This window comes from Curcuma longa, chromosome 20, assembly GCF_044706935.1.
Source record: "Curcuma longa cultivar G26 ecotype Majalengka, Jawa Barat chromosome 20, ITB_CL_G26_1.1, whole genome shotgun sequence".
Lineage (NCBI taxonomy): Eukaryota > Viridiplantae > Streptophyta > Magnoliopsida > Zingiberales > Zingiberaceae > Curcuma > Curcuma longa.
The window spans coordinates 5,151,727-5,177,030 of NC_133880.1; the positions used below are offsets into that span (position 1 = coordinate 5,151,727).

The window sequence follows — 25,304 nt, forward strand, 5'->3', positions numbered from 1 at the left end:
ATGGAAAATAAATTCCATTGTTTAACAAAAACAAATATACGATTTTGTTGTTGAAAAATATTTTTTTTAGAAAAATAATAAATTTAGGCCGTAGGCAAATTGTGGGACTTGATTCGATGGAGGACGAGGGAAGACACATGGAATTAATGATAAATTTAGACTCATAGAATTAATGATAAATCTCAGTTAATTTCATTAGCTATCTCTGAGGGTGATCGATTCGGTCCCATAGAAAATTTTCACTGGCCATCAGAGTAAATCGGGAAAGTGCACGCAGCGACCAGTTCAGACGTCCAACACCCTTTAATTGCGCTCCTCATTTGAAGAAAAATTCATATACATACGTTGTAGCTGGGGATCGAACTGTAGATACTTGAGTGACAACCTAGATGTCTTATTGCGGCACCGGAGACAAGACACATGGAATTAATGATAGTTAAGGGAGTAATGAGAATAGTTGTACACGCTCTCAGGAATAGGAATAATGTTGATGAAAAAAAGGTTTAATTTAATTTAATTTAAATTTTAATTTGCATAAAATAAAAAATATGGAAAACTTGTATTCTTTTTTTTTTTAATAAAAAAATATCCCTCGTAATATTGAAAAATCCACCACCAACGAAGGCCACCATGTCAACCGTCGATACGCCGATGATTACAGTCGAATGAAATGCCCAAAACTCATCAGTTCCTAACGATCTAGTGGCCGCCGCCGCCGAGCAAGTCGGCGAGCGGCAGTCGGAACTCGTGCCCGAAAACAGAGACGGTCGGTTGCGGGATCGGCGGCAGCGAGAAATCCGGTATCTCCACGTTCGGCATGTCGGGGATGTCGATGTTCATCGGCTGCAGGGCCGTCGCTCCTGCCAGCAGCGCCGACAAGTCCGCCGGCGAGGCACCGCTCCCCATGGACGACAAGTACTCCGCTTTGGTCTCGTCCGGCACCGACTCTGCCAGGGCCGTGAGGTTGGTTCCTGGGGGCAGATTCGGGATGGATCCTGCGATGGCCGACAAGTCCGGCGGCGAGGTACCGTTCCCCATCGACGACAAGTACTCCGCTTTGGTCTCGTCCGGCACCGACTCTGCCAGGGCCGTGAGGTTGGTTCCTGGCGGCACCGACTCTGCGCCTAGGGAACCGGCGATCGCCGCCAGGTCGGCGTCGGCAGGGAGCGACGGCTCCGTCAGACGGCGTGCGGCGTGCGAAGTGGTGGCGGATAGGAAAAGGAAGGACGAGAGGAGGAGGCCCGTCCAGGGAATCATTGTGCTCCGGCGGAGTAATGCTTGGATTCCGAGGACGGGGAGAGAGATTAAGGACTGATGATCGTATTAGTGGGCATAAACTTGGTTTATATATGTTTAAGAGCGTCTTTTAATAGCCTTTGGACACCCGTTTGAATTGGTAAAGACATAATTAGTTATGCTAAACAAGTAATTAAGACATAAATAGTTGGTGGTTAATTTCTTCGGAGAGAGGAAACCAACGCATTACAGTTGGGCCGTAATTGGGCCCAAATCACATGTTCTTGGGCTAAAGCATGAAGCCCTAAACCCCGCTCTCGTCTGTCTTCTCGTCCCCCCGCGACAGTTCACGCCGTCGCCAGCGACCGATCGACGGTCTCGCCGGATCCTCTTCGCGCTTCTCCCGCCATGTCGAGCTCGAAGCACCCCTCGACGCCCGTGTAGCGGAGTTCGGTCGCCTTCATATCACGTACTGTTGACTTGAATTTTATCTCATTTAACTTTCTCAGGAGTTCGGATATAGGTGATTCAATTATTTCGACAGTGCGGCATATTCAATGGTCTTGTTTTGAACACTTATTTCCCAGCTTAAATCCATAAGCAGGAGATCGGGCTGTTTTTTCACTTCTAAATCTCATGCTATTCTCAATATCTGGCAGGATAGGAAACTATCTCCATTTCAGCTTGTGCAAGAGTAGATATGTTGTCGATTGGGCACCTAATCGATCATTTGTTATCAAACATACGTTAGACAAGTGGAATTAGTGCCAGTGTTGTTACATATCAATCATAGTTCACTCATGGATCACATTATTTTAATCATTTGTCTCTGTTCGTTGAATTTATACTCATTTCTTATCTTGAATTACTTATAAGATTAGTGATATTAGCAATCACACAGTTAAAAATAATAATGATACCATCATCGGAGCTATTATGACATTCTTCACATGAACAAATGGATTTGGAATAATGTCAAAATTAAATAATTTACTCATATATATACCCAATGTTTTATGGAAGATTAAAAAATGCCTTTTATTTTTGGTGCACTGGTCATAATGACTGCTACAACAAACCATAATTTAACAAACACCAAATGCCAAGTTGGAATGAGATTTAAAAAACTCGCAATCTTGCATTAGCTATTCATTTTGACCTGCTTTCCCCTGGTACAGAAAACAGGGATTTTCTCAGCTCTTAGGGAATGACTTCTCAGCGTTGTACCTACTCCTGTGAGACCATGGCCCAAACTCTGGAATGGATGAATGCCATCGCTGAATTCATCCGGCCCTACAGAGCCCTTCTGGATGCTCATGTTGTCAATTTTTTCAAGGTTCATTTCTGGATGCTCTAGTTTCTGTTTTATTCATTTCAAGCAAAGTTGGGTCTTCATTGGGCACTTTCTTAGCTGCTCCTCATTTGGACCTTTTGTAGGAGAGGTTGTGGGAATTAGTTGATGAGCAGTGGATGGACTGTCTCCGTAAAGAATCTGTGGCGAATCTTTTGAAGTTGCCATCTAGTTGTACTCAGGTACTCCTTTCAATTTTTTCCTGTTCATATCAGATCTAGGATAGAGTATCTTTGCATGAATTTTCATGGTTTCTTGAGCTTAATAATGAGCAAGAATTGACCATTTAAGTTACTTTCCATTATTTTATTTTTGTTTTGCTGTTATGATTTTTGAATGTTTTTGGATTTTTGTGTGTGTAGATTTTCTGTATATTAAGGTAATCAAACCTGTATTTTGTTTAAACTACAGCAATTGGGTTTTACATTAGTAAATTCAGTGGATTTATATTATATGGTCTTCATTGAGATTGTGTTGCAACTTTGGTACTCTTGCTGAATAAGGAAAAGGAATCAAAGAACTATTCCAGAAAGAGGCTATTTGTTAGAGCATTTCTTATCAACACATTTCCACTTTCATTAGTGGTTATGAAATTAAAAGGTTACTATGACACTATCTGATTCTCTTATTGCATTTGTCTCAACATCCACATTAATAGGTCTTTTGCTAGAAAACTAATCATTGATATATAGCATAGAAGGAGAAAAGAAAAGGCAAAAGTGTCAGATTCCTCATGGAAAAAGTCTAAGTATGCACTTATATTTGGAATTATTTCACCAAGTTGTTTTCATTTTTGTCCAGGATTATTGGCCTGCTTCTCTTAAACAGTTTTTGTATGATTTAAGGTCTCTTGTCCTTCCAAGGGAGCAAGAATTGTTGCACAAGGTATGTTCTTAACAATACTTGAACTGTCTTACTACTTCAAGACTTCTTTGCTTTTATACAAGCAGTTACACTAGTCATGCTATGATTGCTTTCTCTTGTTCTTCTTCTGTTATGGTTCAATATCATCCTACTTATTGTTATATTCTGAAATATCTGCAATATTGGACTTATCACACCTCCTTATTACCTTGCAGATTTCACCTAATTTACATGTGGCTTCCCTAAGTACTGTCCTTTCTCAAGGCATGAATTTGAAGAAAAAGCATGAAGTAGGTAACATATGCACCTTTCCTAAATGTTCTAGGTGCATTAGATCTCCTATTCCTTGTTATTCCAGTATTAGGATATCCTTTTTAGGTCTATACAGGGAGTTGATCCCTTGACATGAGGATTATATCAACAAGCTGGTGGCAGTACTAGGATATTTTTTGTGATCACAATATTGCTACAATCAACCACGTTCTTGCTTTTCTTTGATATATATATATATATATATATATATATATATATATATATATATATATATATATATATATATATATATATTATCATTGTGTTAAGTATAATAATTGCATGTGATCAGGTGGAGATACTAGCTGCAGTTGTTAGTTCAATTGTCCATGAGTCTGGAGCAGGAAAAATCATAGATGTTGGTTCTGGTCAGGTATGCAATTAATTTCTCTTTGTTCTCAACCAATCTCTTGGTATGCTAACAACACTTTTGAACAAGCATTTGTTTGAACATATATTTTTTTTCTCTTGGAATAATATCATTTAAAAAAAGCTTGGTTTTTATTTTCTTCATGTTTTCTTTGCTTTTTTTGCTTTTATTATTTTGCTGGTTGAATATGCTTTACTTGGCTTTGTTAGGGTTATCTTGCACAAGCATTATCATTCCACTACCAACTTCCTGTCATAGCAATCGATGCTTCTTTGCACCATGCTAATGTTACAAATGCCCGTGCAGAGAGGATAAAAAAGCATTATGCAGCTAAATTGTGTAATATCTTCCCGATATCAATTCTGTGTCATATTTTTTTTTAGTTGTATCCAATATGCAATACTTCATTTTGTTCTAGTGCCGGAAGCCCACATTTCAAAATTCCACAGACAATTACTTGCCATATCCTTTCAAGTGAAGCTTTGACAGCTTTAAGTTCTGCTTCTTTAAATGAGAATAATACCAAAGAATCAGCAGAGCGATCATCCGCTTCATTTCTTGGCGATTGTGGAATTCCAGAAATAGATATTGCTAAAGAAAAAAGTTTGTCTAACCTGTATGATAATTCCTTTTTGGTTCTTGCTGGACTTCATGCATGTGGAGACCTCTCAGTTAACATGCTTAGGTGAATATTACATCTAAAACCTCTTTCAGCTGTAGTTCACTTTGCTCACTTAAGGATTACTTTGAAGCATGTATTTGTGGTACACATTGTTTCTATTGTCCTTTCCTGATGAGCAAGCCAGGACCTTTGTGGACTGCAAACAAGTTAGAGCTTTAGTTGGCGTTGGATGTTGCTACAACTTGCTTTCTGAAGACTTCTTAGAGAAGGCTGGTGATTCATGTGGCTTTCCAATCAGTAATGCTGCTAAGCTGTCCAGCCTAATCCTTGGAAAAAATGCTCGTGATCTTGCATGCCAGGTTTGCAATTGTTAAATTTGTCTTTAGTGCACTCAGGATTTTGGTTCATAGTGCCCTGCATTGGAGTACATGTATAGATGATTTAAAACTCTGAAGAAGTTAATCCTGGCTAATCGCTTACAACCCAAGTGCTAAAGGGTGTAGAATAATACAGACTTTGATGCCATGAGTAATTACATTTGTATGCGTAAGTTTGTTTTCTTTAGTACATACAGATTTGGGTCCGTACTCTCTAGTGTGTACTGTGTATTTCACTCTGTTACATGTTATAAATGCTTAAAACTTTGAAGAGGTTCTTACAAAAAGTAAGAAAAGGAGAACAGTAGGACATAATTAGTAAATATGTTAATATGCATGTCTCTACATATATTTTCTGCTATATGAGATAAGCGAGAGAGAGAATCTTGGGATTACAGGTAAATAACTAATGGAAGGAATACAGGTAATTATCCAGATATGCAAATTTAATTATCATGTCTTTATGGGAGACTAATTCTGAAAATCAAGATATTCCTTCCGCTCATCCTGATAACCACAATGTTTGTGGAGCTTTCATTCCTAAGTATTTTTAACCCAATTGACAATATCATTCTATCTAGAACTTCAGTTTGCAAGAATCTTAGTTCAATGATATCTATTCAGAGCTTATCTTACTATTTTGTCAATCCACAAATCATTCTTAAGCCAAAGCCATGCCGGGACAGGCCTCCATAATCTGGTCCATTTGACAGTTCTAGTCTTAACACATAATGGCAATCAATACTATTAGTTATGGAGAACAATTGAAACTTTTCCAATAACTTCACTTGATTCATTTTTGCGCTGGCTACATATTCACTGCTTGTAAAGTTCAATGCTACAAAAGATTAAGATTTTCCCGTCTGTTTTTCATTCACTTTGGTTATGTTCAATATTTTTCCCCATTTCATACTCTCTTTGGAGTAGGTACTAGATACTGGTTTTGCATGAATTTTTCCATCTGGAGAAATGTAAAGTTTCAACTGGAAAATATTTTGCATGATTTTCCCGTCTTAATTTTTTTCCTGGAAAATATTTTAACCAGAAATGACCAAATTATCTCATAATTTTTTTTGGCTAGAGTGCTGAAAGATGGCGAACTCTTACTGAAGATGCTGCACTTCAAAATTTTGAAGTCCATGCCTTTCGTGCTGCTTTTCAACTGGTGGTGTTTCTTTATGTTAAGAATTTTGGTTTAGTAATCTCCAGTAATGTTTTATTCTTTTGCTTTACTTATGTAGTTTTCACTAATTTTGATATTGGGAACCTGCATACTCGTGTAAAGAAAAAGTGTGATGATAGTAAAGTCAGTCTATTCAAACTTTGGCCATGTGTATACTAAATTGTTTCATTTTATTTTTTGTAGCAACTGTGCTTCAGGTTTTTTATACATCTTAAATTCCAAGATGATATTAATTGTGGATCACTGATTATTATTTTCTGTTGTTAGATGCCAGATTATTAATTTTTGGGCATGGTTATAATTCACTTGTCTGCATAGAATTGTTGCAGCTGGTCTTTGTACCAGTTTCCATTGTTATCCCCCATCATTGTACCATAATAGCATATCAAAACCATATTAACCAGGGCTAAATTTAAATAACACACAATAGTTTGTCGCCACTATGCAGTACAATTCTGGAGTTAGCGAGAAGTATATGCATTTCAATATCAAAAGCTTAAATAGTTAGTTCGAGAACTCTTACAATTTTTTGCTTTCACATTGTTTAATATGGCCTGGACAAAGTTGAGCATACTAGATGCCAAATAGTCAGGATACTGTGGCTTGTTATTATTATGTGAAAAATTATGTTTTATCATGCTGTAAACGTTTGTTGTGTACTGGATAGCTGTTACTACATAAGCACATACTTAAACACCTTTTTCAACTTGTAGGTTTTGGACAAATACTATCCAACAATCTTAGCGTCAAGTCCATCAATTGGTAGACAAGGGAAAACTATACGACGCCAACAATGCAGGAGGCTTCGAGAATCCCAGACTAGTAGAGAAGGTAGAAACATATTTTCTTTACCTTCTTAGAGCATTTTTCTTTTCATGATCATTCAATGGCCACCACATTTAATAATGTTGACAAAATTTATGGATGTTGTGATACCTCCTGGAAATTCCATTCATTTGTGAATTATTTCATTGCATAAATAATCTATAAGTTTCAGGAAGTTTTTGAAGTTGTTTTCTTCTAATTTTGCAGATGACATACGTGGCTTCTCACCAGAACTCGGAAAATCCAGTCATAATCTTGCCAGTGGATGCCAAGATCGCCAGAATTCTAATAAATATCTGCTCTTGGAAGAATTCTGCAAGTCAGGTCTTAGTCGCCTCGGTTGTGTTTTTTCTGAAGATATGGATCTTCTGGGAATATGGAACCATGCACAAAGCTATTCTGTATGTTATTTTGCAATGTTTAGTAATTGCCTCCATTTAATTGCACAATTGTAGTGTTTCTTTAAAAAAATTTTCTATGTTTGGCTGAAATGGTGTACTTCAATATCAATACCATCTGTGTGACAACTGAGCTAGTGTTTTGCCTGTTTCCAGGAACTTATTGGTCCTTTTTGGTCTCTTCGTGCTGCTTTAGGGCCATTGGTGGAGACTTACATTTTGCTTGATAGATTGTTGTTCCTGCAAGAACAAGGAGATTCTATAGAAGCATCTCTGTTTCCTATATTCGATCCTACATTATCACCAAGAAATATGGCGATTATTGCTCGAAGGAAATGAAGCAGTTTTTTTCCCCTAAAAAGGTACTACTCTTCTATCTCAATTTGTAGAGTTGCATTCCAAGATGATACTTCTGCATTGTACTCCCTCAAAGACTACTCTCATGAACCATTAACTACGAAATACAACTTAGTCAAAATCATATTGTGGAATTGTAGGATCTCAGATTCATATCATACAATACAAATAATCTCTCTGATAGTTTGATCTCTATGGATAGGTAAGCTTGTCAGTTGTGTGCTTGGGTGCTGAAACTAGATGTTAACTTCTTAAGACAACGGAAAAGTCGCGGCGACTGTTCGAGTTCTCATGGCAAACTAGTTGACAGTTGGGTGTTTGGTTGTTGAAACCAGATGCTGACTTGTTGTGCCAAAGTCGAGAGTAATGTTGGAGGAGACTAACAGTGAGTGATCTTTTGAAGCGAGTTTAATTTGGAAGATAATTCATCACAGATTCAGGAGTTTTAATTCTCAGTGAGATCATTATTTCCCGAGATTTAATGTAATTTTTACACACTAATTCTGTTTTTTGTTTAATGAATGTTTGAGACTTTGTGTTCTATAGGTTTGTAATTAGGTAGAAAAATTGTTAGCCTGGCAATTATTTCTGCTTTTACGACATATTTTTCAAATTGTTTATTTGTTTTCAATCATTGAAAATATTCTCATATTTACGACTAAGAAATTCGAAATCAAAATATCAAATTTTAATTTTTGAACCATTTTAAAGATACTAAAATAAAAAATAATAATTTTAACAAAATTATAATTATTTTTGTATGTATTATTAAAATAAAAAATTTTAATTATTAAATAATAAAAGATTAATTTATAATAAATGTGTCGATTTTAAATATTTTTTAATTTATTGTTATTCTTAAAGAGCTTTAATTTATTTTTGATGAATCAATTTATTTTTTTAGTTTTTTCTTTATAATAATTTTCTTTCTGTTTTTTTCATTATTTTGTTTCAACAATATGTACACACTTCCATCCAAAAAATTGATAACTAGCTCATTTTATAAATAAAAAATAAATCAAACTTATGATATGAAAAGTATAAATATAATAAGTAATTATTATATAATTATTACTGCACTTATCATCAACGGGGTGGTGGCGCAGTTGGCTAGCGCGTAGGTCTCATAGCTTTCGATGAGTTATCCTGAGGTCGAGAGTTCGAGCCTCTCTCACCCCAATTTTTTTACTATTTTGCGAATGAGCTACAGTATAAAATTCAGGGTCCATCACAACCATCCGATTCTTATCAGACGTTTCTAGCGCGTCTCAGCTAAATCTTTTATTAAAATATTTCAAAAAATTTGTCAAAAGACTCTTTTGGAATATAATACATGATTTTTATCTTATTATATATGGAAGGTGAAGTAAACAGTTTGATGAACTTTAGGGAGGTAAGTGAAAATTTTAGGTCATTAGGATCTAAATACGAGTGAAATCTAATTTGAGACCGCAATCTCCATCGTCCATCTAGCGATTTTGTGATCAACGGTGATGCAGCCATCAGCAATAACCTTGCATTATTACACAAATGCCACGGGCTCTTTCCTGGAGTCAAAAGCCAGGACCATCGACGAGACGACGCAACGACGAAGACCACTGGTTCATCGTTCCGATCGGTAGCTCTCCCTGGTGCGTCGATGAAATCGGCTCTCCCAATCCATTTCTCTCCTTATACTTTACCTGCAGTTCATTTGTTGCTTGATTTGGTTCCGTCACTGAACCGAATCCTGTTTGATCCGATGTTTCGATGCCTGGACGAGGGTTTACAACCTGTTTTCCTTTCCCTCGTCTCTAACCTAAATTTTATTTCTCCCTCCTTTTTGAGTTTGTTTATTTTCTGGATTTTAGCGTCTTAGATACTGATTTTCTTTTACCGTTGGCCAAAGGGCAAAAAAAAAAAAAAAGGGAACTTGAGGGAGTAAATGTAACTACTTTTGTATATCTTTACTTTGCGAGAAATGTAGGATAAAGATATTTCATAGTGTACTATTTCTTTTTCTAATTGTAAACAAAGGTGTAGTGGCTTAAAGTGTTATGTTTGTGTTCGAAGATCAAAGATGGGGCGATTCCAAAGTTTGAGGAATTTTGATGCATTTCCTCGCGCAGAGGAGCACCTATTGCAGAAGACTTATTCAGGGGCTATTGGTATGTAGATATCAAACCTCATTTTTTGTTTCCTGTGTCTTGAACATATATGCCAGATGATAGCATCAGGCTAACTTAACTCTTTAAGTCTTCGTTATTGTTGTACTCTTCTGCTGTTTTAATTACCTGCTTCTCCATTTGTGTAAACATTCTGTCTTGTGTTTCAAATTGCAGTTCTTGATTTTTTTTACTTTGCAGTTTCCATCGTTGGTATTGCTGTAATGGTCACTTTGTTTGTACACGAGATGCAGTATTACCTCACTACCTACACCGTTCATCAGGTTTGTTGACGGTTCTTTACTTTTCTGAATACTTTGAGTAAGAATCATCTGGTAGTTTTTATCTGGTATTCTTTTTCTATACGTGTTTGTTTCATTAATAATAACATTCCTTCCATTTTCCATTGCTTCAGCAAACAAATACTAGTTACGCTTCTATATGATAAGCATTTTCATTTTACTTGGCAATATATCACTTAAAATCTTTTGTGAGTTAATATGTGATTCATGTGGTTCGAATATTAAAAAGCATGTAAAACCAGACTGATGCAAAAATTTGGAATTTGTTTGGTTTATAATTTCTTATTTGCTAGTCCTTCAATTTAGGATGGAAATTTTGGTGTTCAGTTTTTTTGGTAGCATTTTATTTGTCCAATTTGTGGACAAAATTTATTTTCTAAGTTCTCAAATCACATTAGGCAAGTGGATATTTGTTATCCCATTTGCTTTATTTTATCTTCCAAATTTGATTGGGTTGGAACTTTTACAGATCCCATCTTACCCTTTTGTAATTGATATTTTTTAGTCAATAAAATTCTCTGTTTGGTGAAATTCATCATGAAAGCCAGGTGCTTTATCTCCTTGCAGCCTGGTGCTGCACCACAAAAATAAGCATATCTGAATGTGAGATATGCTATCTAGAATTAGCCAGGTCAAGTATTAATTTCCATTTGATTACGCTGAAATAGTTAGCATGTACATGATCATTGCTTGGATTTGCATTTCATGGTTGCTTATTTCTTTCAAGTTCACATGTTGGTTGCAATTGAGATGTTTGTTTTTGCTATCTTGTATGCTTGTAGTAATCTTTTCTCTTCCATTTTTCTACTTAATGAAGATAGAACATTTGGATTACTGGACTATGTTTTATCCAGTGTTGGAATCCACTGGCAAAGAGTCGTGGATGTGATGAAACCATCATTTTGTGGTTGGCCATTTGGATCTAATTGCTGCTCTAAACTATGAAAGGCTATATCACTACTAATATTCAGTTGAAAGGTTTTTGATGAAACATCTGCTAAAGTCTACCCGCACTCAATTCTCATAATCTGAGATATTATTTCTTTCATAATGTAGTTGAAATATTTCTGGATGAAATTTACTTATCTAAAAGCTTGACTTTTATAAAGTGGAAACACTGTCAGACATTATTCTTATTGGCTACTTTTGTGGCAAGGTGTGCAGGTTATCAAGCTAATAGAATGATTAATCAAACCACTCCTCATATGACAGACCATTACATGTCAAATGGGTTAGAATATTGAGCAAATACTGAACTCATTGTTCTCAAAATCTTGTGAGCACTAGTAATTTGCAAATCATTGGTTTTCTAAGCTATTAGCGGAACTAGTTAGTGTGCCCTATTATATAAATGCTGAATGATGTCTGTGGGATGGGTTTTTCTCTTTGCTGAATCTAAGTTTTTTGTTAGCTCTCAGCCATTGAATATTGTAGACTTATTCATGATAGACTTATAGTTACTCTTTCTGTAGATGTCTGTGGATGTAAAGCGAGGAGAAAATCTTCCTATTCATATAAATATTACATTCCCATCATTACCTTGTGAAGGTTAGTTTTATGCCTTTGCTTCATTTGTTTTTTTTTTCAGAGGTTTCTGTGGTTCAGAAGATTTTTGTTCTTTGGATTCTGTGCCTGAATTTCTACATGATCACTAAGACTAAACTTTCTTCTGTTTCCAGTTCTAAGTGTGGACGCCATTGACATGTCTGGAAAACATGAGGTGGATCTGGACACAAATATTTGGAAAGTAATGACCATAACCTTTTGGCCTTGGGATCTATTTTGTGCAAAAAATTAATCTTGTTATCAACAACTATGATTATTCTTATGGAGGATACATGTATGCAGTCTTATTCTTGCATAAACCAGAATACATAATTCTGTTTGTTCTTTGAAATAAGACTCAAAGTTAAGAATGATGTATTTCTTCATGTTTCTTGAGATTTCTCCTTCAAAGTCGGGCATATTCAATTTAAACTTGCTATGAAGTTCTGTCCAGGAAGCCTTCATGTAACTGAAAATTAATGAAAGTGATTTCGCCTTCCTTTGGTCTAAATAATTTCCCATTCTTAAAACATGAAATCAGAAAAATACAAATTAGAGTGTGCCGTGCCATTTATACTTGAAGTTAGTACTTTGTATTCTATGATTTGAAGTTAGTACAGTTATTAATTTGTGACCTGATTGCTTTCCTTTCTGAATACTATAGCTTCGTTTGACTAGAGAGGGACAAATTATGGGTGCAGAATACTTATCAGATCTTGTTGAAAAAGAACACTCGGGTCACAAACATGGTAAAATTTGTAGTCCTTACTATTTTTGTTATTTGACTGGTTTGATGAAGGTGTTGATATCTGAATGTTATTATTATCTTCTTGGTTAAGGATGGTTTCATCATTAGATAATTTCATCCATATTGATTCTCTTTCTCTGATCAACAAATTAACCAGGAAAGGGGGCAGAGTTTTCTTTTTTACTATTTTGTTTTTTTTTGCTTCATATATTGTAGTTTGGTAGTTCTGTCTGCGCAACTATGGGACGTGGGCAGATTCAGTAGTTATTGTCCAAAAAAAAAGGAAAAAGACAGGAAAAGAAACAATAAAAGTTATGTTTTTAGTACTTTTTTATGTGAATGTTTTGTTTTCCTTGCCATATCGGTGTATACCTTTTTAATTGTATGAATCAGTTGCCAAACTGAATATTTTCGGACTTCTTAGAGATCCCTACCTTTGTGAACACCTGGTCTATAGGTACAAACAGTCTCAGTGAACACATTTTTGTGGCATGTTGAGATTGTTATAAATGGAACAGGTTGAATTTATTGACCTATTCTTATTTCTAGTTAAATTGATGGGCTGGTAGAGTTCATCTCTTCTCAAGGTTTTGACTCAGGTTTCTTGAGGATTTTGGAAATACCATCTTGAGTCCCTGATTATACACTTTTAGCAGGCATGAGCACGTAGAGGGACACTCACATGCTTAAGGTGGATGGATATGTATTAGTGCATCTTGATCTATATTATACAATTATAGTGAGATTGTTGTAGAAATTGTTCTCAGGGTAAAATTTAGGCGGCTAAACTGGAGAGAATTTATGGATTTTATGTATGATCGCTGTTGGCTCTTAGGTTAAAGAGGAATTTCATTAAGATAGTATAACATTAGCCATGGTATAGATGAGATGGGAATGATGACATGAATCTGTAGTCTTACTAAAAATAATCATGAAAATGTTATTGTTTGTGGTCAACTAGTTGTAGCCTAGAAAAATATGTCATGACCCGAAGACTTCCATCCCTATATGGAAGTTAGCCTCCTTGCTCAAACAATATTCATTCTTGCATCAAAATCCATCAATAATATCCAACAAGGGTACATAGGTTGTATGAACATAAATATGCAATATCTTATTCAATGATGTAGACAATGTTCGACCCCAAAACCTGACTCTACCATACCATGAGATGACTGACAACTAACCACATGCAGATAATGAAATGAACAATGCCGAAACAATAAAATATATAAGTAGTCAACTATGCAATGAAATAAACTTAATGGACTCTGTAGAAACTGTCTCCATAACTATTGTTGAGTATCTCTGACTAGTTTTTAACTTTATTGACCAAACCTCGAAAATCGCCTCAAGTCTGCGAATCTGGAGGTCAAAGTAAAAAAGGAAAGTGAGCATAAAGTGCAAAGTGGAGATATGAAAGACGTGCATGAAAAAAAATATTATTCAAGAGGCAACAACATCATTTATCATTTATTTTTTTCAGGTCATTCGTCTTTTATTCCCTTCTTAATTAATATCATCAGTTCTCCTTTATTGTTCTTATTGCATTCGACAACTCAATATGATTTATTGAGTGGGTGAACGACATACAATATACTCGTCCAGAAGGTGACATTTAAGTAAAGGTGAACAACCTACATTTCACCTAATACAAACATATCATGTATAAATGGAAAATATCAAAGTGAGCGACCTGCAACCCACTTGAAAAAGGTGCATCGTATAACAGATTGAACAATCTGCAATCCACTCGTACGAAATTGCAATGTAAGTGTGCATCTATACATATATAGATAGGGTGAACGATCTGCAATCCACCCAAAAAGATATATCGTATATACAAGGAGTGAACGATCTGCAATCCACTCAAAAAGATATATCGTATATACAAGGAGTGAACGATCCGCAATTCACCCAATACGAAGTACATTATGTGAATGCAATGCATATATACAAACACATACATAAGATGAACGACCCGCAATCTACCCGAAAAGTACCTCATAAAAAAAAAGGATGAACGACCTACAATCCATCCCGTGAGGTGCCTCACATATGGATAGGGTGAACTACTTGTAATCCACCCTGTGAGGAAAAATCATCTCAATTTGGTCAAAGTTTTTGCACATGCAGAAAGACTCGAAATCTCTTTATAAATTGTGGAGCAAAAATTCTCTATATATAAAGAGTTATTTCATTATTACTTTGATATAATTAATCTCATATCTTTTATAACTAATAGAACTGAAGTTCTATGACACGAGGGTTATATTCACTCCGTTATTAATTTGGTTGAAAAGTTATATAACTTCTTACGAGCATTGAACCACACTCTTTCTCATATGATTTTATTACTTGTTTTAGTTATCAGAACTGCATGAATATAATTTATTTATGAGATTCAGCTACTCTTTATTTTCTCATAATAATTTCGGATATCCATGTTTAAGTTTTATTATTAATTTTTGGAAGAGCAATAACTAATTGGATATGGAAAGGGACAAGCCAATGAGGAGATCAAGCAAAATGATAGACACATGCACTTTAATATTTCTAACAGATAGCATAAAATCATTATTTACTTATTATTATTAAACCTAAATGTTTTGCAATGGAAATCAACAATTGTAATAAAGTTTTTAATCTACTTCCTATTCCAGCATAAAGGTACTTTGAATTTAATCAACATCAAACTTGTAAGACATTCCTTAAATAAATTTGCACTGTAAATGTTCTACTTTGTTATATCATGCTAAGGAGGTAGTTAATTCATACTAATTATATCAAACTTGTCCCCCATTAGAAAGCTATCCTATCACTGTGGAGATAGATTTAGCAAGAGGATTTGCTTTAGAGGGTGTTTCCAGGAAAGAAAAAAAAAGAGTAGTTAATCATGCACGAAGATGATCCAAAAGAATCAAGCAAGAAACTCCACCTCAAATTGAAGGGTCTTTGCTGTGGGGTGTCGGTGACACGACGATGGTAGCGTGACGACGACAACGCTGGCGACAAGAGCGTTCAGTGATCACGATGTGCGACGGTGGGTTTGAGGGTGGCAAATGTCGATTTGGGGAAAATTAGGGTTAGGGCAAGCATAAAAAGGAGAGGAAGAAGAAATGGTCAACCATGGGAAAAAAGGATTCGGTTGTTGCTTTTTAATTGGTGTTGTTGCAAAAAAGGTTCAACTAGTTTAAGAATTTACAACTAGGTCCTTTTCCCCAATGATATAACACAAAATATTCATAGGCAATAGATTTTATAGTTAGACTATTTAGATTAGTTAAGTGGGTGTGGTGGCTGGAAGATGCAGACTAACAATTAATTTCACAAAATTAGATAAGATTGCAATGTCCTATGGATTACTAAACATCATAAGCTCAATGATCGTATGACATCTATATTGTCGATCCTAATTAGTTGGAACATATTGCTCGTTCTTTCTGTATGTGCTCATACTTTCTATCAAATATTGTAATCTTCAGAGATTGACCTTAGAGGTTGTATCGGATTGAAGGGAGGAATGAAAGGGAGAGGAGGCAAATGGGAGGGAGAGATTAGTCCTCTGTTTAGGGGAAAAAATATTTGGATGAGGTGGAGTGAAATGGAAGCAATGGATTATTCTCCTTTTCCCTCCAGTATACTTAAGTGTCAAAATTTTCAAATATTAAAATATAAGAAGGAAAGAATTAATTTGCTTCACTTCATTTCCCTTAGTATTCAGAGGAAAGATGTTTATTCGCCTTTCTCCTACTCTTTCCTTGTCCTCTCCTTTCATTTCCCCACTTTTTTCCTTGCTAATTAGCATCCAAACAAGGACATATGGCTCTCCCCTCCCTCATGGTTTCCTTCCTTTCCCTTGCTCTCCCCTCCCTCATGGTTTCCTTCCTTTTCCCTTATTCTCACCTCATTTCATCATTTCCTTCCCTCTCCTTCCTTTTCCCTTTCTAGCATCAGTACATGTGTTAATCTTAAGGGGCATTTTATAGTGTTCTTGAAGTAATCTATCATTTCAGATTAGAACTGACATTTTAATTGGTTCTTGCATTTAAGAAAATAGTTGAAGAAAATTAATTTGTCAGGAAACTGTCAACAGATGAAAGTGATCATCATGATGAATCCTCTCAACACAAGCATGAACATACATTGGGCTCGGATGCGGAAAAAATGATTGAGAAAGTCAAGCAGGCTATTTCAAATGGTGAAGGATGTAGAGTATGACATATTCAATATGTTGGTTTTATCTCCTATATTTTCAGTTTGAAATTCTTCCATCATCAATATTATGCTATATCAATTTCTGCAGGTATATGGAGTTTTGGATGTGCAGAGGGTTGCTGGTAACTTCCATATATCAGTCCATGGTTTAAATATTTTTGTTGCACAGCAGGTTAGTTAGATAACTATAAATAACTAACATATTAATACTTTACTGAATTATGCCTGGTGATTGCTTTTTTTTTTTTTTTTGCACTTTATGTTCTTGTATGTATGTTATATCATTACTCGCTGTATTCTTTTTCATCTTTCCACTCATCGGACTCTGTTTGGTCCCTACTATTTGTAACGCTTGCTTTGTAAAATTCTGTTTTTTTATATCAATTTCAGTGATTGTCGAGTTTGGTGTTGATATGAATGGATATTCTATTCCCTATTAAATTCCTGTGGAATAGTTATTTATATGTTTACTTACAAAGTGAACACAGAATACGATTCCCATGGAATTGCTATTCCCTAATTATGCTTCTCAGCTACTTTGTACTCCATGCCAAGGACTGCCTATTCCTACTCCTTTCATTCTTCAACATATAACTATGCCTACTTTAATTTTTTTAAAAAACATATTTTGAATAAGCAAGAGGGACTGAGCAAGATGGACAAAATAGCCAGTTAGAGTATCCAGATTAGGAGGGTCGGACAAACTAGATAGGCTAGAGGGGCCAAGCAAACTTTAATCTATTACTCCGAGGGATATCTTATCATTTTATATATTTTTTGATTTTACTAATTACATTGCTATAAACCAAATGTTGCAACGAAAATGATCCATCTATTCGATTCCATGAACTAAGTAATACAAAAATCATTCCACTCTCTATCAATTTCATTCCTTAGGAATAATTATTCTATTCACATCAGTTCCATTTGATGAACATAGCATAAGTAATTTTTATTGAGAGACTGGCCTAAGTTACCACCCTATTTATACCCATATTTCCCTTTCCATTTCACTGTTGTTCTTGCTGTCAAGAATTAGATTGTCACTCTCTTTAGAAGATCTTGTAACAAAGCAGTTCTTCTGAATCCTTATACTTCAAAACTCATCAATCTGAACTTTTCAAATTGAAACCATATAACTATGAAATTATGGTTCTTCTGACTTACGAGAGAAATGTAATTCTGCATGAAACTTAATTCTTTATTTTCTCTCCTACATTTTATTAACATAAATTTTGTTTCTCTGGTATCCCAGTTGGTCCTGAAGCACTTAATGAATCTGGCAACTTTTATTACTTGTCTGAAGTTGCAATAGTTTGCTGGTTTGTGCAATTAACTCATAATTTTATATTCTTCATGCACAGATTTTTGGAGGAGCAAAAAAAGTGAATGTAAGTCATGTGATCCATGATTTGTCTTTTGGACCAAAGTATCCAGGGATCCATAATCCTCTTGATGGAACTACAAGGATATTGGATGATAAAAGTGGAACCTTCAAGTATTATATAAAGGTTGTTTCTGACCATTCATCTAATTGCAGGATGGTACTGCCAATTTTTTTTTCTTGCCATCTGAGGCTTCTCTTGTATCTCATTAAATAAAATCTTTTGGTTTTTCAACCTACTGTTTTTGGTTTCATTTATTGTATTAACTTGCATTAGCAAAAGTAGCACTCATTCACTTGTCTTTTTCTGTGATTTCAACTGAAGAATTTACTCTCCCTGTAGTGAGATATCTACTGTTAAACGTCAAATGTCCTGGTGTTTGCATTACTACTTAGTCTGTTTTGGTTTTGTCAAACAATAGCCGCATCTTATTTTCTACAGAATTTGTGTAGTGATCTATAACCTTTTTGGTTTTGCTCTTTTAATTAGTTATAATCTGCAGAACACTAGTTTTTTTATTGTCTGTAGATTCAATCTTGTGATACTACTTTTTCCTTCTAAAACACAAGAAAGAGGTTAATGTGTAATACAATGCAGATTGTTCCAACGGAATACAGATACCTCTCTAAAGAAGTGTTGCCTACAAACCAGTTTTCTGTCACAGAATACTTCGTGCCAATGCGTGACTTTGATAGGTCATGGCCGGGTCAGTGTCTCGAGTGTCATACTGATATAATATACAAAATGATTTTTTGTAGAAGTTTAACCTCATTCTTCCCTTTTCCTTTTAACAGCTGTTTTCTTCTTGTACGACCTGTCACCTATTACAGTGACAATAAGAGAAGAACGACGTAGTTTTCTTCATTTCCTAACTCGGTTATGTGCCGTGCTTGGTGGCACATTTGCTCTAACAGGTACATGCTGATCTTTCTGACACTTTGCAATTTTTTTTGAAAATTTGCAAGATTATCCTTGTAAACATCCAGATTTTGTGCCGTATCTTTTTATTTACTTGATGCCGGTATATAGTCAGTCATTATAGTAATATGTGGGCTTCCTTGGAATGGTTGTGACACTGGTCTATCCATGGACTGATACTTTGCAGTCAATTTTGGGTAAGAAGTAATTAGGTTATCCTTTCCCCTTTGGAATCTCTTCTTGAAATCATATTTCCATGCTATTTTTTTTTTCATAAGAAGATCATCTGAATCATGAACCTTTTGTAAACTTTACTCCAGCTTTGTACTAGAACATTTTACAATGTATACCCAAATAGTTCCTCGCAAATGAACTCTAACATGTTATTTCATTTCTGCCACCATCAAAATTTGCTTTAAAATTTAAGATATCAAGTGTACGTTCATCTAGAATTATACTCATTCCTCACGCATGACAGGTTAAAATCTTAGTCTTTTTTCTCCATCATCATTAATCCATATTTACTTTAAATATTTGAGGTCAGCTTATGAATCTCAATTATTTTTTATTCCATTGAGCACTCTATGCAAGATTTAATTAACATCTATTAGTCCTTTCATTTGAAATGCGTTAACCATTGTATATTTTGTCACAAGGAATGCTGGATCGATGGATGTACAGAATTATCGAAGCCATGACGAAGTCCAAGAGACAGCAGAGCATATCTAGGTGATCGCAAACTGTACTTTGTAGTAATTATGCAAATCTGAGGGACTACCATCTTCTAAAACCTTTTGCTCCGAATCTAAAATAGGACCGTCGGTCGATCTCGATCGACTAAGTTTAGGGAGTTCTTGTGATCATAGAATCTTAATTAGACTCATGTTACACTCCCTTGGTTTTGTACTATTGTATCAGTCTTTTGCTATGTTAGTGCAATTAAGTAATAGAAAGGATTGTGTGATTGCACACAAAAAAAAGATCGGTTCATGTTATAGTGGATCACAAAAACCAAACAACGAGCTTATTAGATAACGAGGATTTAAATTTTATGTGCCTTTGGAGCATAGCTGAATTGGTTACGAAACAGTAGAGTTGTAAAAGAGGACAAGGATTTGAATTCTGATAAAGCTAGGTAATAATATCCTCTTGCATGATGAAGCTAGATAATATTCTTTTATGTCATGATCAATTGTAATTTTTCGATTTATCTTTTCACACATAGACCGTCTAGGGATTTAAGATGATGAATTCTATCTTTTTGCATAAGAAGATTTAAACTTACTTGTATATTATTTTTTTAAGAAAACTATTCTAATGGAGGGCCAAATATTTATATGGAATTAGATATAACGAGCAACCGTGTATCGAGAGGGCGTCACGCGCGTGCCTGCGCTGCTCGCTGACACGGCCGCGGCGTGGCTTTCGAGGAAGAGCGGAAGCACGAGGAGTTGGAGCTTCACCCCGGAGGTAGGCGGCGGGTGAGGACCGCGGGAGGAGGGACGAGTGGCCAGGTGGTGGCCCCGCCGGCGGACAGCGACGCGACAGGCCGCGATCCGCCGCGGGATTCCCGGCCAAGCACCACCTGCAGCGAGATCCTCTGTCCCGTCTTTGTCTCTCAGACATCACGACGACGTTGACGGAAGCACCACCGTACCATCTGGCCGTCCAGTCGCAGGATCGACCGTACGATGGGACGGCCCCTAACCGTCTGATTTGTCCCAATTCCCCCACAGAATTACTGCCGCCGCTGTTGTGTTTCAGGTGCAAGGCAAGTGGAGACGAAGCCTTTTAAAAATGAAAGAAAACTATATGGAATCCTCAACGAAACAGATTCCTTACTATTCGATTGAATCGGTTTCAGGAGACAAAATGATGAATGCCAACTGTTTGAACACTGCGACAAGATCGCGTACGTGCACAGTAGTCTCTGCATGTGGATCATCTTCAGTCACGTCAAGAATATACGAGCAGAGCCAGTGAACAGTCATATTATTGCATGCTGCAGCGCCCTGTTCATCAACAAACAAATATAAACTGACTACAAGCAATGAGTAGCTCTGCGTCACTGTGTGCATGCATAACTGATGCACGTGAATAGAAGAGAACACTGAATTTAAATTGGCAACATTGGAATCGATAGAGAAAGATGAAGCAAAAGGCAAAGAGACAGCATTCATAGTTGCATTGCATAGAGTAGCACTTGAGAGGTTTGCACTAAATATACAGATATTACTTGTCTTCAGAAACGATCTAGGAGTTCAACAGAAATAACTTAGGCAAAAGGGATGACATTTTAAAGCTTCATCCATTACTAGCACCAGATATGATGTGGGTTTGGTCAAACAAAGGTCCAGTTGAGGAACATGAAGGCGAGACAATGCGGCGAGTCGTTGTCGTTCAGGATTTTCCATGCCACAGCTTGCTCGTACGATACCGGCCGCCCCATGCTCGACAAGCAGACGCCAGGAGGAAGGCAAGCAAAACCCTACAATTTGCAGGAAGATGGATTTGGTTTTACAGGCATTAAGAGAACAAAGTAGTGGTGTTTTGAGGTGGTTGTGCATACCTGCTGCATGATCTTGGGGAACTCTGAGCAAAGTGCCTTCCGGCCATCGTCATCGAGAATCCTTTCGAGTGTGATGTCCTGCAGAGCAATCAAGGTGGTCTCAAGCATATCCAGCCCAGCTTGGTTTGAGAATGTGAAGACAGGTGAAGCCTGCAAATGGCAGTCAGTCATTATCTTTCCGTATCAGTAAATTGTCGTCGATAAAATCAGTGAATCGAAAGATAAACTACAATGAGCTAGCACTTGCCTTCAATGAACAACACATGATTGCATCAGTGTGGTGCCACAGCAGTTTCAGCAAAGCATCACTAGCTTCTGGTTCTGCTCGGAAAAGCTCGACCCCAGCATGAGCCCTGGAAGAGTTCAAACGGTCAGATAAATGGAAAACATGATCGATTGCTCAAGACAGTACTCACACATTATCAATACTTATGCAGTTGTTTTAGGTCTCAACTATAACTTACACAAGCCGACCGATAGCACGACCGACCATTGCTAGGTTAAAAGTACCTATAGCTTGTACAAATCCATTGCGCGAGCGTGTGAGCTTCGGGAGAACCGGGTGGGATTCTTGCCTCCAAGCTGACTACCAGGACGAGAAGGTGAAATTGCCATAGCAACTCTCTGCACCGAGGTGACCACACTTCTAACATACTGTCGGGCCATTGTTGCCACGCTATCTCGCAAGTGATTATCGTAGGTGAACTGGAAGGCTATCGTAAGGACAGACCGCAGATTGTAAGCACCAGAGCTAGAATCAGTAACAGAGCGAGCAGTTCCCCCCCGATCCAGTCTCGAGTGTGGATGCCAAATCGAGTGTTCGTGTAGCCGAAGGAGAATCCTACAAGATTGCCTTAAGATACTTAATATAAGGGTCAACAACTATTTGCATTTAAACTTCATAGGGAAAACCAAGAAGAGCTTTGAGATATTGAGGAACTATATTCTTAAATTTCATGCAGAATACCAGTTAAAGATACCCAACTGATTTAAGATCCAGTGGTATGACACGAAAACCTGAAGGTAGTAATGGAAGATCGTCATCAAAAGATTCATCGATAGGTGCAAAAACAAGCTGAGCACAAGCACCAGCAGCATTTTCATCAATTCCACTGCAAAGCTGCCATAGTAAATGGAGAAAATTATTGTCGTTTAAGATACCGATCTCGATGATGAAATGTTTTTTTCCTTCAAAAACTTGTAGACTACAAACCTGGAGCAAGTATAAATCCCTCGGTAAAATTATATCATCCTGATTAAAACCATGTCCTTCAAGCCTGACCACCTCCAAGAACTACAATAAAAAAATTACAATGCTAAACCATCTCAAGAAAAGGACACCGAAAATAAACACAAGATATGGATCTTAACTTTTATCGATAATTACCTCTTCGTGTTCTGCAGTGTGTGCAAGAGGAAGTATCACTTGACTACCCAAAAATCCACCACTAGGCCGAACACCAGGGACTGTAAAAGGGCAAGCTCTCAAAGAGGCAGCAGAATACGCATCGATGCCACAATCCGCCCATTCAGACCGATGCTCCCTCAAGAAACGAACCAACATAGCTGGTGGAACATTCTACATATGCAAATAGTCATGCCCATTTAGAATCATTAACACACACGAAAGCTCGTAAGAACACAAATAATATGATCACTTCACCTGCAGCAGCATGGATGCTTTCGCACAAAGAATTCCACTACCAAGAGCTGAAAACATCGTTGAGGAATTAGCATGAGAACCGAGTAGTTTATTTGGAGAAGAATTTACAGCAATTGTGACATCCTCAATTCCATCGCTACCCAGTAACGACCAACCATCATCAGCAAAGCCATTCACAGCATCATTAAAACCTCTGTTATATGACCACGAATCCATAAGTGTCAATACAAACCGCTGGCACACGATCGATCGTGATGGTTCTAATACCTGCTCAATCTCTGACTGAAGGTCCTCAAGATAGCAGGTTGTCGCCCCATACTGAATGGAACTTCACCATTACTCTCATGAGCAATTTGTCTGAGGTGCCGAAGTGCCTGCAAAATCATCAGTGTGTGATAAATTGAAAATAATTGACAACGAGCAAGAAAAAAGAATACTGCTTACTGCAATGGTCGTTTTCTGTGCCAAAATTTTCGGCGATTCATACAAGGGTCTGAGAACCTCAGGCACACTCCACGCCTAATATCAGAGGTATCATGAGACTATTATGGAAACAAAAACTCATTAAGGCTAGAATGAACTTAAACTCACATCTAAATCAACATGATCCACTATGTGAATCATTGATCCGCCGCCATCACACGGCCGAATTAGATATCCACTGGGAAGCATTTCAGCTTTAACGAAATTGGGAACCGATGGACCAGGAGGACCACCAGTTGTAGGTGTCAAAGACCTTTCACAGACCTAGGAAAATTAAGTATTCGGTCGATGATTACTTGGTAGAAAATGTTAAATAGGAAAAACTACATGATATTAGAACACAAATTTGGTGACAGAATAGAAATTGTAGAAAATTGCCAAACAATAAAAAGATGAAGAACCGATACCACTAGGCTGCCATCTTCCAGAGCTGTCGTGTACCTCAGTGTCCAGAAATCTCGTGCTACCGCTAGTGTAGTCGGTGCATATGTCTGTTCATATGAGAATAGAGTGAAAACAAATTCAACAGAAGAAAATTCTGAATCCAACAGAATTACTGTAAGCACAAGATCAAACCTGCATGTAGACAAGTTCAATATTCCCACCGTTGCCAGTAGGAATTACTGTAAGCACATCAAGGCAACGACAATCACGATACCATGATTGACGATCTTTAAGAATCTCTGCAACCTAAGAATGCCAGCCAACAAATATGATATGCATTAGAAGAGAAATTGCATCAACATAAAGCGATATGAATCCCGTGGGCAATCACTCACCTTTGTGGGTTCTAAACCCACAAGGCCACAGGCTCTAGCTGCTACTCCACTACAATTGTGAGAACAGCGATGATTCCAATGGAATCCGGACCAGGCTATGGAGGATAAAATGAAAATCCAATTTAGAACACAAAATTCAATTGATGAACTGAGAAAAATGACTGATTTCACTTCACCTTCATCCCAACCATTTGAACCCAATCGACAGCAGTTCCAGTAGCCTTTGACAGGAACTCTGCCAATGTCTCCTCGGCAATAGCAAGGAGACTAAAAAAGTTCAGAAAAGAATGACCCAATTAGATACAACAAAAGCAATCACAAAGTTATGTTAGAAGCCATCGATGAACGAGAAAGTTCAATTACCCAGCTGGGTTGTTTGCATCTCTCGGCGGATGCTGAGGTGTTGGGTTTTGTTGATGGTGGTGCTGACCACTTGCAACTACAGACTCGCAACTGTTATCGGTGGTTGCTACAGAAGTCTGAATTTTCAATTAACAAGTACAAAGATCAGAAGCAGAATAAATTCCATATGCACCCATCGACAACAAAGAGATCAGATTGAATTTCACACAGCAATATGATCTCAGGAACAAATACTTAAATAGAAAATTGATTGAATGAATTCCCAAAAACAAGCATATATTCATAGACCAGT

The 25,304-nt window shown here is 36.9% G+C and overlaps 2 protein-coding genes, 1 non-coding gene and 1 pseudogene across 3 annotated transcripts; 3 read left to right on the forward strand and 1 right to left on the reverse strand.

Moving 5' to 3' along the window:
• Window positions 1–1,620: 1,620 nt before the first annotated feature.
• LOC141813744 (uncharacterized) lies at window positions 1,621–8,451 on the forward strand. The gene is made up of 14 exons (XM_074701726.1): window positions 1,621–1,705; window positions 2,415–2,572; window positions 2,674–2,769; window positions 3,389–3,472; window positions 3,667–3,741; window positions 4,056–4,136; window positions 4,343–4,470; window positions 4,552–4,818; window positions 4,940–5,114; window positions 6,214–6,297; window positions 7,029–7,146; window positions 7,348–7,541; window positions 7,695–7,900; window positions 8,098–8,451. The coding sequence occupies exons 2-13, from the start codon at window positions 2,444–2,446 to the stop codon at window positions 7,875–7,877; spliced, it is 1,614 nt and encodes a 537-aa protein (XP_074557827.1). The 5' UTR covers window positions 1,621–1,705; window positions 2,415–2,443; the 3' UTR covers window positions 7,878–7,900; window positions 8,098–8,451.
• A 535-nt stretch (window positions 8,452–8,986) lies between these two features.
• TRNAM-CAU (transfer RNA methionine (anticodon CAU)) lies at window positions 8,987–9,074 on the forward strand. The gene is given in 2 exon segments: window positions 8,987–9,024; window positions 9,039–9,074. It is a non-coding gene; the product is annotated as a tRNA-Met (tRNA).
• A 374-nt stretch (window positions 9,075–9,448) lies between these two features.
• LOC141813460 (uncharacterized) lies at window positions 9,449–20,126 on the forward strand. Its single transcript, XM_074701428.1, has 12 exons — window positions 9,449–9,526; window positions 9,948–10,042; window positions 10,241–10,323; window positions 11,814–11,889; window positions 12,021–12,088; window positions 12,551–12,635; window positions 16,731–16,849; window positions 16,941–17,024; window positions 18,217–18,363; window positions 18,835–18,943; window positions 19,032–19,151; window positions 19,812–20,126. Exons 2-12 carry the CDS (start codon window positions 9,955–9,957, stop codon window positions 19,886–19,888), a joined length of 1,056 nt encoding a protein of 351 aa, XP_074557529.1. The 5' UTR covers window positions 9,449–9,526; window positions 9,948–9,954; the 3' UTR covers window positions 19,889–20,126.
• Window positions 20,127–21,352: 1,226 nt separating this feature from the next.
• Window positions 21,353–24,518, reverse strand: LOC141813439 (homeobox-leucine zipper protein HOX32-like; annotated as a pseudogene).
• Between the last annotated feature and the right edge of the window lie 786 nt (window positions 24,519–25,304).